The sequence below is a fragment of the Rhinichthys klamathensis genome, unplaced genomic scaffold, assembly GCF_029890125.1.
Source record: "Rhinichthys klamathensis goyatoka isolate OS25496 unplaced genomic scaffold, OSU_Roscu_1.1 h1tg000006l_1, whole genome shotgun sequence".
NCBI classification, from domain to species: Eukaryota; Metazoa; Chordata; class Actinopteri; order Cypriniformes; family Leuciscidae; genus Rhinichthys; species Rhinichthys klamathensis.
Window position 1 is genome coordinate 830,125 of NW_026606559.1, and position 12,747 is coordinate 842,871.

At 37.1% G+C, this 12,747-nt stretch overlaps 1 protein-coding gene across 1 annotated transcript; it reads left to right on the top strand.

The window, feature by feature from the left end:
* The first annotated feature begins 1,177 nt into the window (after positions 1–1,177).
* cenpw (centromere protein W) lies at positions 1,178–12,123 on the top strand. The gene is made up of 3 exons (XM_056257018.1): positions 1,178–1,383; positions 9,184–9,297; positions 11,697–12,123. Exons 1-3 carry the CDS (start codon positions 1,297–1,299, stop codon positions 11,721–11,723), a joined length of 228 nt encoding a protein of 75 aa, XP_056112993.1. The 5' UTR covers positions 1,178–1,296; the 3' UTR covers positions 11,724–12,123.
* Positions 12,124–12,747: the final 624 nt, after the last annotated feature.

Below are 12,747 nucleotides of genomic sequence, written 5' to 3' on the forward strand. Positions count from 1 at the left end.
TTAAGTACTTGGGAACAATATATATATTTTTTTATTCTAGTATCAAAATATGGCAAGTATTAAGTTAAGATATTTTCATTTAGTTCTGGGTGAAATTACTTGTGCACTTATCCATGTAATTACAAGAACCCTCCAGCTGAAAATATCTGATTGTATGAAAATGTCTCGATCCAAAAGATTCATGCAATCTGTAAATGAAACCCACATGAAATACCAGAACAAGAACTTATCAGTCCTTGCTCCATAAGTGTTGCTCCACTCCTTGTTTTTCTGTAGAAAACTCCCACGCTTACAAATTATGTTGTTTTAGTGGCATTCTGAGGTTTAAAATAAAAAATATATACATGCAATAAACACTTAAAAATAAGTTTTCAATTACAGAAACCACATTGTTTCTTAACAGCTCAGTTGTTTTGTATCTCAATTTATCAGTTAAGAAAGATCTTAAGCATAGATAAATGAATCAGAAATGCAGATATGTTTTAAAAATACGTTTTTGCTCCATTAAAGGGGAGCAATGGCTGTGGTGTCACATTTGTATTACAAACCTGTAGTGAGAATGGGGGAAAAAATGAGTGGGTCGAGCTGATACATTTTATTAGTGAATAAGATGAATAAAGCCTGGGGCTATTCTCTTTCATTTTCAACTCAGCCAAATGCCAAAGCCCAGAGCAATTAATAGAAACCATAAAAAATTGCCATTAAAATGAACTCAAAGTTCTGGCAAAGGTTCAGCTCCATCTTATATATTAATTTATTTTAAATTCAACAAATGCTTTGCAGCTGTTTTACATTCTTTGAGCTCAGGGGACCAAAAAAAGTAGCCTACACCTAAAAAAGAAAGGAAATAAAAGTCTGATCTACAAACGCTTTTTTATGTCTTGTTAAATATTTGTTTTATTCTCCTGTATTGTATTGTATTTTATATAACTTACCTACTGAGGAAATTTAAAAAATGATCTCCTTAACAAAAAGGTTACTTTTACAAAACAAGACTGACTTTAAACTGACTCTACACTTGTGTAAAATCATTAGGCAAAAAGCAGAATCAGATGAATAAAATACAAAGTGTCTGACTTTTATATATACACGAATCACGATACAATTCCTCTCTCTGGTTCATGTAAACACGCACAAAGCACGTGTTGGCGAGAGGGACCATTGAGCTCTTTCCACGTCATCATCAGGAGCCGGTAGTGAAACCCGCGGTATTTTGAATACAACGGAACACAAACAGACGCGAGCTTTATTTTCGATCTTCAAATCCGTAAATTAACGCCTTCAAGCAGTCAAAACATGTCAAAGAAAGCACCGAGGGCAGCGCTGAAGCTCCATATGAAGAAGAATGCTAATATACGGATAGGAAAAAACACGGACTTGATGGTGAGTTGATGAAAACGAAACTCACCAGTTTCCTCCGTACAAATGCGCGTCACATTCACTTGAAAATATACTTTCAGATTAATCAAATGAGTAATTTAAATGCCAAATGACGTGTACTGGTTTGCAGTTGTTGTGTAGTCTGAATATTGCCTGTTTCGTATGTAGGATACGTCATATTTTATTGATTTCATGAGTTCATGTTGTCTTGGTCCGTGTTTCAAAATCTAGTAAGCTGCCTACGTAGGCAGCACTTTAGGAAGCTCGGAACGTTTCAAACGCCCTAATTTAGCCCAGAAATGATGTCTTAGGGAGCTCCGTAGGTTTTAAGAAACAGATAGGTTGTCATTAAGCAGGTAATTTCGTACTTTAAAGGAATAAAAACATCTTTTGAGCAGTGCATATTACAATTAACGTTTACACGTAAAAAAAAAAAATTCTTTTTCTTTTGAGTTAAGTTCTGTTACGTTACGTTAAAAGAGCAAGATCGTCAGATGTGATGTAAGTGAGCGTTATAATGCAGTAATGCGAGGTTGCAAATTTATTAGGTTTTCTCTCTCAGATCTGCCAGTATACTTTACTAGACATCAGTGGGTAAACCCCGTATTGATTTGTAACAAACACTTTATAAATAGCTTATAGCATGGGTGGGTGAGTCTGTTTAATTAAAGGAATACTGCTGATGTAAATGAGCAGGATACATGTGGCTTTGTGTGCTCCTTTCATGTTGTCTTTTTGCAGACCTCATTATGGCAAAGATCATAAAGTAGCGTTTTCCAAAGTAGTGCTTTTCATATGGAGGTGAATTTTAAATGTTTAATGCAACAGTAGTCCTGATTCATTTTATTGCTCATTTGCATTATTATCAGGAAGCACTGCTCTCTTCCATCCAGCCACATACAGATAATACGTTATTTATCCCTTAATTTTTAATGATTTTTGTTTGGTTTTTAGTTTTTAATGATTTTTGTTTGGTTTTTAGTTTTTAATGATTTTTGTTTGGTTTTTATGTACTACTACTACTAATATTTTTGCTAGTTTTTATTGTTATATTTATTATTATTATTATGTGGAGTGGGACTGGTAAATGATGCCAGCCATATTAATTCTCACATTGTCTCCATGAGCTCCATATGTCAGAGGCAGAGCATGTGCAATAACTGCAAGACCATGGCTCCGACAGTAATGACTTGTTTGCCACCAGTGTACATTTCTTGTCACTTAGCGAAAGATCTAATTCTAGAATCAGGAAACCACAAATGGGCAGACAAGCCATTAAAACCAAACCACCATGTTGTGACTTTTGAAGCTGGTTTTATTTTAATGAACTTGGCCCCAGATGTTTACATTTGTTTAACCTTTTATATCCGAACAGCACTGATGAAACCTGTTTGTTTTTATGCGTCATCACGTGAAGTGGCCACTGTAAATGTTGTTACATGCAATAGATGTATAGCAATGCCGCATGCCGCCTCTTTGATTGCTTGATACTGACCACTTCATAGCGCATGATGATTAAAAGGAACTTCTATTTTCAAAAGGGGAGTCTGGTGGTTTAGGTTGATTGAGGTTTGCCTCTCGGCAAGTTTGCCTAGTGTTTTTCGTGGGAATAGCGGAATTGCTTATCCGTTGTTTTTAAGTTGAGAGGCACTGTACATGGTTGATTGTACTGTGTGTGTGTGTGTGTGTGTGTGTGTGTGTGTGTGTGTGTGTGTGTGTAGGATGTCCGTGCACTAACAGGGTCCTAATTAAAGGTCCATTGCAGCTGGTCTCACTTTATGGAGACTGGAGGTGGGGATGTTAAAGCCGCCTGAAAGGTGCTCTGCTTTACAGGGGTCTAATCCAGCCATTAAACTAAAAGGAAAATTCAGGAAAAAATGAAAGAAAGGCTCCTTTTTTTTACCATCCTATGAATATGTACCGGTTTGATCTGGTTTCCTGTGCTTTTAATGACAAAATACCTAATAAGCCCCTTCCCATTTGCCTTGTACATCTACTTGTAATTGTTGGTCAAGCTATGATTGTGTTTTTGGCTTTCTGATGAAGCCGTTTGTCTTGGTTCTCTGATTGTAGACCTACAAGTATTTCCGCCACTGAATCCCTTTCTTTTTTTGTTGTTGCTAGATTCACTCAAAATCCAGTGTAGTTTGATTCGCACACAAATTACTTTTACGAACAAGTTAATTTAATGAATCACACCAAAAGACTTACAAACTTGAGACAGCTTGGCTGTGTCCAAAATTGCATACTGAGAAATTACTTGTTTTGAATAAGTAATTACTTCTAAAAAAAAAGTAGGCCTAAGTTCTAAATAGTTTGAATGTAATAATCCGGACATACACATCCTGTGGCCTCATGGGATAGTAAAGTGTCCATCGTATGTGTACTTCAGAATCTCGCTGGAAATCATCTAGGTCATACAGGTACATTTTGCTGATACACTTTCATGAGTACTGTGTGAATTCAGGCATATTACTCTTGTCATACACTGTTTTTCTACTATAGTAGGGAAGTATGTGATGATTTCGGATGAAGCCTTTGAATTTTAGTCTGATGAATCCTCCAGTGTATGAACTTTGAATCCGTCAAGTGTTTACTTAATTAAAATCGTATATATAATATATTCTAAGTCTTGTGAAGTCATTTAATAGCTTGGTGTGTTTCTGAGGAACAGACTGAAATTGAAGTCATATGCAAAATAATCATTCTGTAGAAAACAGAATAATGTTTTGCAGGTATTTATATCATTTACAGAGGCAATTTTAGGCCTTAGTTAACTTAAATAAGCTGTTAGAGTAGATGTCAAAATGTCAAATTAGAAACAGAGGTGTTTACACCCACTGATTTGAACTGTAAAACAATAACAGGAATACGGTTTCACTTTCCTCAGAAACTTCAGATCCAGATTTCCAGGGCCATGACAATCACCTTGATGGCTTTTTCCTTATTATTCTGTGCCCTATCAAATGTGCTTAGACTCATGTGTTTTCTGTCTCTTGCATCAGATCTTACTGCATAAGCACCGCAGCTTGTGAGATTATCCCGGACATACTATTTCATCTCTCCTGTTTATAAGTGCGTCCTGCGGCGTGGAGCTGTGGCTTAGACAACACTTTGTTCCCCCTGCCGAACTGAGATAGCCTATGTTGCATTTGATGGTTGACTGAACACAAAAAATAATCAGCTGCATCCTGCAAGGATGCTGTGAAAGTGTCTGTTTTCTTTTTCCAGACCACCCCCCAATTGTAGACCCACTTTTGCTCCCCGACAGCAACGTTTCCTCCCTGGTGTTAAGGATCTCTGGGAAAGTGGAGAAAATCAAGGGTCTGTTTTGGAGGCCCAGGCCAAGAGCTCCTGGCGTTTTCACACCAAGTCATTAGATGTTGTGCCTGGCTTGTGTACTGTAATTGGATGATGTGTTCCTGAGAGCGAATGAGCTGAAGTTTGTGGTTGCAGGTTATTCAAAAGTGTTTTTTTAATAGCTGATAATGCAAATATTAGTCTGTTGAATCTGGTCAGGTGAATATTTCAAATTTGTGCTCTGCAATTTTTCTTCTCACACCATGTAACATACAGACTTCATTCAAAATGTTTTCACCAGAAAATGTTGTATTGTTACAATTTATTTATTTCGCTAGAAGTTTCGGCATGAATTGCTGTTGGTCTTCTGTGTTTTACTTATTTGCATAATGAATTGAGATTGGACTTTTCTTTGTTATAGCCTATTTATTAATTATCTAATAGGGGTGCACTGCATTTTAATTCGGAATAAAAAAAAAAATCTCAATATTAGATTGAATTGTGGGTGCTCATTTACAGTAATCTTTAAAAGTACTAATAATTTAAAACCACTGTTAAATGGAATTGATAACTGATAACTTCTTTTACTGTGCAAAGATTATGCTTTTTTTCCCCACAACCAAAAAAGAATCAAAGCTTAAAGTCTAATAAACTAATAGTTTTTGGTTTTGTTGGATCAGAGTGTTAACTTTTCTGGTGTTTAATGGGGCAGTGTGGACTATAGCCTTAAAACGTATGCTTACTTGAAGCTTTAAAGGGGACCTTTTATGCCCCTTTTCACAAGATGTAAAATAATGATCTGATGTTCCCACAGTGTGTATGGGAAGTTTTAGCTATACCCAACAGATCATTTTTTACAGCATGCTTTAAATTGTCACTTTTTGGGGCTGAGAAAAACGCACCGTTTTAGTGTGTGCCCTTTAAATGCAAATTTAGTCGGACAATAATGCCTACAGAGTCAGAGAATGCTGTATGGAGATGGAACACGTATAGTTTAGTTTAATTACGGTTATAACGTATTTGTTATCTACTTGTATCCACTATTAATACAAGCCTGCTGTAGCGGACCCCGTCCGAATGATGGCCAAAATATACTGATGAGTTTAATAAAGTGTATTGTACATCACACAAAAGATGAAGCGTCAGTGCGTAAGTACATAAACAAATTTCGGTAGAGTTGAGGGAGCATTTTCTTCGAAAACAAAATGAATCCACCTCGTCTTCAGCGGCTGGCTCAGATTTCGGGAGTAAATAGAGAGAGCTATGTGGATTAATACATTCAGCCACACGACACCTACAACGCTTGGAAGACATTCTCGTCAGTGTAGCAATGGCGGATGTGTGCAACTCGCCGTGAACTCGATCAGGGCGGTTGTTAAAACGGCAGTGTCTGTCAACATTCGTGGGCGGGGCCTGTGGCTGTTGTGACGTCACGTCACACCAGCCCCATGGCTGAAAACAGGTCGTTGGAAGACATGCTTATGATTTGTGGGGATTAAAAAAAAAAGGAGTGAGTGGATTTGTATCACTATAGGGTGGTTGTGTACACGCACTGCCAACACACATTTATGTCCAAAGTTCCAAACACCATGCAAAAGTGAATTTTGTATAATAGGTCCCCTTTAACACTATTCGTTTGATGTCGTGCCATCTAAGCAAAGAAATTTCCTTCAGGAACTGTAAATCCAGATTTATCTTGTTCTTATACGGTTTTGTTTTGTTTTGACAAGAAGAAGATGACGTTTTTTGGACCGATCGCTTTCGGATAGTGTGACTTCTGCTCTGCACACTGTAAGGACTCTGCTCAGACTGGTTTTCTCCGCACTCCTTTGCCCTCGGTGAGGATTCCATGTGCTTTCCGTGTCTGCGCGAGTCAGTAGAAACGGCCTCCGCTGTAATCAGTTCAGCCCGGTCGTTATGTTTTGGCAAAGCCTCTGGCACAGGGGAAACCTGGGCTTCTCAGTTTCCTTCTCGAAAACACTCTCAAGACCAGCTGTTGTAGAAGTATTCAGACGCCCCAGAGATGACCCACAATTATGAAAATGAGGTATTAATAGATTTAAATTACATCCAAATGGCTGTCGTGTAGATGCACAAGGAGTGCTGCCTTTTTTCAGCTGAAATCATTAAGAAAACTAGCTGGATGTGGTTCAGCGGATTGGTCACTGGATACGTTTGTGTGTGTGTGTGTGTGTGTTTTTGAGACAGAGCGAAAGTGCGGGAGATGATATACAGAACTTTCTCTCAGTTTGTAGCAGTACTCAGACCACGGTGCAGGAAATGGGTTTCGCATTTTTATTATGAATATCTTTCTATTATTTTGTTATTATAAAGCTCCTTCCCCAGTATACTCAGTCAGTTTATGAAAACTAAGTTGTAAAAACAGGCCAGAAATCATCAATATAATGTTAGAAGTCTTAAAAATACAGTAGCAAAAACAGTCAGTTGAATTCTAAGGGTCTGTTGGAGAGTCGAATACATATATTATTGGCAGATATTGGATATGTATTAATGACATTGTATGTTTAATGGCCTGTTTTAATATTTAGATGACTTTTGCCTTCAGTCAGTTGTAACTTAAAGGCAAATCGCAACATGTGTTGTCTAAATTCACATTAAAATATACTTTACGTTTAATTGTGTTTTATTGTGCTTTTTAAAATAAAGTAGTTAAAATTGATAATATCAGCCATTTATTGGTTATCGGTCATAAAACGAAAATTGGTATTGGCTTTTTAGAAGAGATTATGTTGTCATGCAAAGGAAATTAAATGCTAAACAATATGAGCATTTGAAGACTGGACACAGTGACATTTGGGAGATTGTAATGGCAAATTGTGGTGTAAACTCAAAAGCAGGGCCATAGGATCTTATTATGTATACAGTGAATTATTTATATACATGGCTTCTATGTGATTCAGAACCACCAATAACGTTTTAATGATGGCAAATAAACCTAGCAAGGGAAGGACACACCTGTACATTGATACAACAAGCAAGCTACACAATGAAGACAACATTGTATATAAATTAATCTATATACAACAATATGATCCAAAGAAATAAACACAAAGAAATATAATTTCACTCAATGAATCTAGTTCAACGTCACCTGTACGTTGAACTATATTCACACACATAGTGAAATTATATTTCTTTGTGTTTATTTCTTTGGATCATATTGTATATAGAGTAATTTTTATACAATGTTGTCATGTTAGCACATGCAAGTAGTGCTGATTTTAATATGTAAACCCAATTTGAGCTCAAGGCTGATCTGAAAACAATCCACAAGTGCAGACCTCCTTTCAGCATCTTGTGACAAGATGCACTAAGACAGATGAAGTGTTGAAAATGAAACAATTTCCTGGTCTAATCCGACAAGGTTGCACAAGGGCCCTTGTCTTTGGGGAGGGCTGGAAGATTTATCTTTCTTGGACACCCTCCTTCTCCTGTTGGACCTGCCTAGCAGTTCCTGTAACATAATCCTCCTTTACTGTGGTACTTATCTGTTGATCCATGCACAGGTATAGGGAAAGCTGCTGCATACTACACCTGGCAGAACAACAGTAAGATATTCACTTGAGTCGCTCAAAACATCGAATCGTCCTCTTGACTCCAAGCGTTTGGCCTTTTGTGTGGCAAGTCACTAAGAGCCTCTTGAAATGATTACATGGTTGTCCATCACTCAAGCATTGTGGTTCTTTTTTTAGCTCTAGCTTAGTTTTAGTAGCGTTTTTGGTTAAAGGAAACTGATATGTTTTCTGCTTTTGCGTGTTTATTTTTAGATATAACGGCCATTTGTGGAATAATTTGCAATTCTGAAGCATTATTTCATACATCTTGACAAATTAAAACATTATTTAATTAACAATTAATTTCCAATTAACAATTGTTCTCTGGGTATTCCATTCACATGCTGTGGTCCCTGAAAAGGAAAACTTTTTATGATTTTTGGCCGTTCGTGTACACGACAATGGCGTTTTGGGGGCCTGAAAACTACTAAAAACAGGTTTCAAAGTGCAAGGTTTTGAAAACGATGCCTTTGCCTTCTCCATGTAAACAACAAAAACGTGAATTTGTGAAAAACGTTTACACCATGCGCATGCATATTACATGTTCACGCATTGCCAACTATTGGCCTGGCACGCATAATACAGGCTCTTTAGTCATTTTTCCGCAGATCCGCGTGTCCGTTAAGTCCTTGAGACCATACGGTGTCCCATTTGTCATTTTAAGTTTCAGAAGGGTGTTCACGAGCGCTCCCTTTGCGGTCGATATGTGCACTTTTGCCGAGTCCGCACTGATGCGAGCTCCGCAGCAGACTTCTTCTCGACAGTCAAAGCGCCGTTGCGTCACGAAAGTGCAGACTCGTAGGAAGGCCGCGAGTGCTTAGGGTGCCATTTGGGACAGGGCCTTAGTGTACTGTAATTTACTTTACATAAGTGTCAGCTAAATAACAAATTCATTTACTCGTAATTGGTCTTTCCCTTGTGTCCACAGGCCCAGCTCAACCTCCTGATTGTCCTGCATCGTCTAGCAGAGGAGTCCAAGGTGAAGGCCTTTGAGGAGAAATCAGCAACCATCAAAGTTCACCACGTCAGAGCTGTTGCAAAGGTATCCAGTACCACCATAATAATTTAGCTAATTAATGCCCTATAAACTGCATTACCTTTTTGTAGCTGATAGCATATGGACAGATATTTTGTTTTGATTATAGATTTATATTGTAGATTTTATTACTACATTTTTATTTTATTTTATTTTGATATGAATTATTAATATTATTATATCATTTATTTTTGAAAGCATTTTTTTAGTATTTGTCATTTTTTTATTGTTGAATGCAAGGCATGACTGTTAAATTATGTTAAAATAGTTTTTTTGTAAATATACTGTATCTTTATAAGATCTAGTGAACATGGTCTTATGTACAAAATATGCTACTTAGATTGAGGACTATCCACACATTGTTCTTGAACCTTTGTTCTGTGAGTGTAGATCTCTTATGTAAACATTTAGTTGCCTTTAAGTGACTTTTATATCTGGTCTCTGGGCCGTTGAACTATCAGACAAAGTGTACTTCCAGCTTCCCTCCTTTATTCTTCAATTGATTTATTTTAGCCTGAGGTCCAACAATGTGTTGAGGCAGTGATGTTCTCTAACAAGAACAGTGGGTACCTAAGATTGGCTGGCTTAGGTTTCCAATGCATATTAATTTAATCAGGCTGCATTGTTAGCAGATGTCACCCGTGGCCGCCCTATCGATCTTCCCAACAGTATGTGTTACAGCGATCAATTTGGTCATTAGTGAACTGCCAAGAGATACATTATGTGAATGGCAGCTTATCTCCAGGTCTAGTCTGTTAGTTACCATTGCAGACTGTTTTTTTAGAGTGACACTGGATGAGTTCACATCAACGCTTACAAATGAGAAGAAATTGGCAGCTGTGTGCACCCCTGTGCTGATTACGATAGATTCAAATATGACTTTAAACACCATGCTGGAGTGCATGGAATTTAGTTTTAAACAAAATCAGTATAAAATAGCAGAAAAACACACTCTCACTCACCGGTCCAATTACAGGTCAAAAAAAGAGAAGAAATTATATTTTCCGTAAAGAATTCAGGTCTAATTTTAGGACCATTCCGATTTTTTTTCACTGACACATTGTTTTGACCTGTAGATGTTCACACTAAAGTGATTAGACTTTTTTTTTTTTACTCAATTTTCAGGAATGAAAGCATGTTTGATCGTGAATGCAGTCCATGCTTTGGCAGAGTTGACGTGTTGATTGCTGTTGGATTTAGTTTAGATAGTGTTTTACTATAGATTAGGCCCAGCTGAACCTCCTGTAATTTTTATTTATTTATTCATCTATTGTTTTGAAGTTCAGGCCTTTCATGACAATTAAAAAATGAATTAAGGCAGCAAATGAACTTGCTCGTATTGCAGCCGGAATTCGGCTACATCATCTTGCAAACGCCCCTTTGATGGATATTTTTTCTCCAGCGCTATAGATTTGAACAGGGCACCACATCAAATGAGTCACAATAACACTGAACAGAGATCCGGCCAATTTTGAGTCATCGTGCTGCGTTTATTTTCACGAGGGAAGGCAGCTTATTTGATTAAGATGTAATTGTGTGCAGAGTGCTCCTTGTACAGATGCACTTGAACAGCAGGGGCATGAAAAATGCTATGCTTGTTCCAAATCAAGACAAAGTCATGATGGCCTGTCACAACTAAACATGTTAGGAATTACACGCTTTGCAGAGTTCAGGCGGAGACTGGTTCAGCATGGCCGCCTTTGAAAACAGGTGTGTAATGTAGAGCTCTGCCATGGAAAGTGGGAATTTGAGGAAAAAAATTGGGCGTGACTTAGAAACTGGGTGGCGATATAGGCTATTAGTAGTTTCTCTAAATCAGGGGTCAGCAACTCTCTGTACATGAAGTGCATTTTTAGTAGTTTAGTAGTAAATCTTTTGAAAATATAAACACAATTACATATATTTCAGTTCATCATATATCTTAAAATACATATATACATTATTTATATTTTTAATATTAATGATATATAATATTTGATTTACATAGATATACATACATGCATATGAACACTCAAATACTGATAACAAATAACTTCCAAGTATTTTCCAGAAAGCAAAGACCCTAGGCTATCAACCATGCAAAGCACACTGGTTTACTTGCATTACCCACTGAAAGTGCAGTGCTGCCCAAATTGATCAAAGGGATGTGATGCCAAAGTTTGTTGAATATTGCAGTTTCATCACCCTTTGATAGTGTTTGGCTTCCCATTCAGCTTATAGCTAAGAACCGGGGAAGGATTACTGCCAGAATTAGATTGACATACAGGTGCAAAGGTCCTTTTTAAAATGTGTAAATAAAACAAATAAACAGGCTATTTATCACGTGACAATGATTCCCCCTCTGTGATTCCCCCTCTGGTGCCGACCCCTGCGCTAAGTAATTATATTTCTTCTCTTTGTTACAGAAACTGTTAAAGAGCACACGTGGATAACGTGGATAACAGGAGCTCCCCACCACAACCCTTTGTTTGTTCTACAGCATTGACCATGTGACCTTAATTTTACTTAAAGACTTTAGTATGTATGATCTATGGTATGAAGCACACTACAAATTTGGGACTGGCGAAGATGAAAATGTTACTTCTATTATTTTCTTACGACTTTTTATGTGTACGGTGGAATTTATGTTCCCTTAAGTTGGGCCCGTGATTAGGCTGTGATCCATGATAATTTTTTCTTCATGACTGTTGAACATTTGCTTTTTAAGATTTGTGTGAACCATGAATGATAGACAATATCTAGCCCAGATATCTAAAGTAACACATGTGTCCCTCATCTCTTTGGATCATATTATGACTTAATACCTGTTAATAAACAATTTGTACCGATTAACTTGGGTAGCACATGGTTGAGTAACCGGCCGTGCACTGTTTCTTTCCTCGCTCTGTAAAGCAACAAGATATCTGGCTCTCGGCCACTGACAACATTGGGACCATTATCAGTGGCTGCTCACGAAAGCAGGTTTTTAGCAGGAAAGTTTGCTTGGATGATATTTCGCTCTCCTGTGTTGACTCAGTATCAAATGGACATCTTGTAATTTTCATTTAAAATTTAATCGCAACTATCTAACTGACCTATAAGAAAATACTTCGGTAAATCTCATGAAAACAGTCAAGAACATGTCCTTTTTTAGTGTTTCTGACATGTTCAAAAGTTTAGGGTCGATAAGATTTTTAAATGTTTTTGAAAGAAGTCTTGTTCACCAAGACTATTTATTTGATCAAAAATACCATAAAAAACGGTAATATTGTTTCTATTTTAATGTCTTAAATGTAATTTATTCTTCAGTGTCACATGATCCTTCAGAAATTATTCTTATTTACTGATTTGCTGCTTAATGTTTTTGTGGAAACCTTGATACTTTTTTTCAGGATTCTTTAAAGAATAGAAAGTAAAAAAAGAACAGCATTTATTTGAAATAGACATCTTTTGTAACAATGTATCTCTAATTTCGCT

Bases quoted from the DNA above. Each gene is read 5' to 3' on its own strand.
- cenpw (XM_056257018.1), top strand. From the start codon at position 1,297: ATGTCAAAGAAAGCACCGAGGGCAGCGCTGAAGCTCCATATGAAGAAG. The intron at 1,384-9,183 runs GTGAGTTGATGA...TTGTGTCCACAG, and splicing joins GAAAAAACACGGACTTGATG to GCCCAGCTCAACCTCCTGAT. The intron at 9,298-11,696 runs GTATCCAGTACC...TCTTTGTTACAG, and splicing joins ACGTCAGAGCTGTTGCAAAG to AAACTGTTAAAGAGCACACG.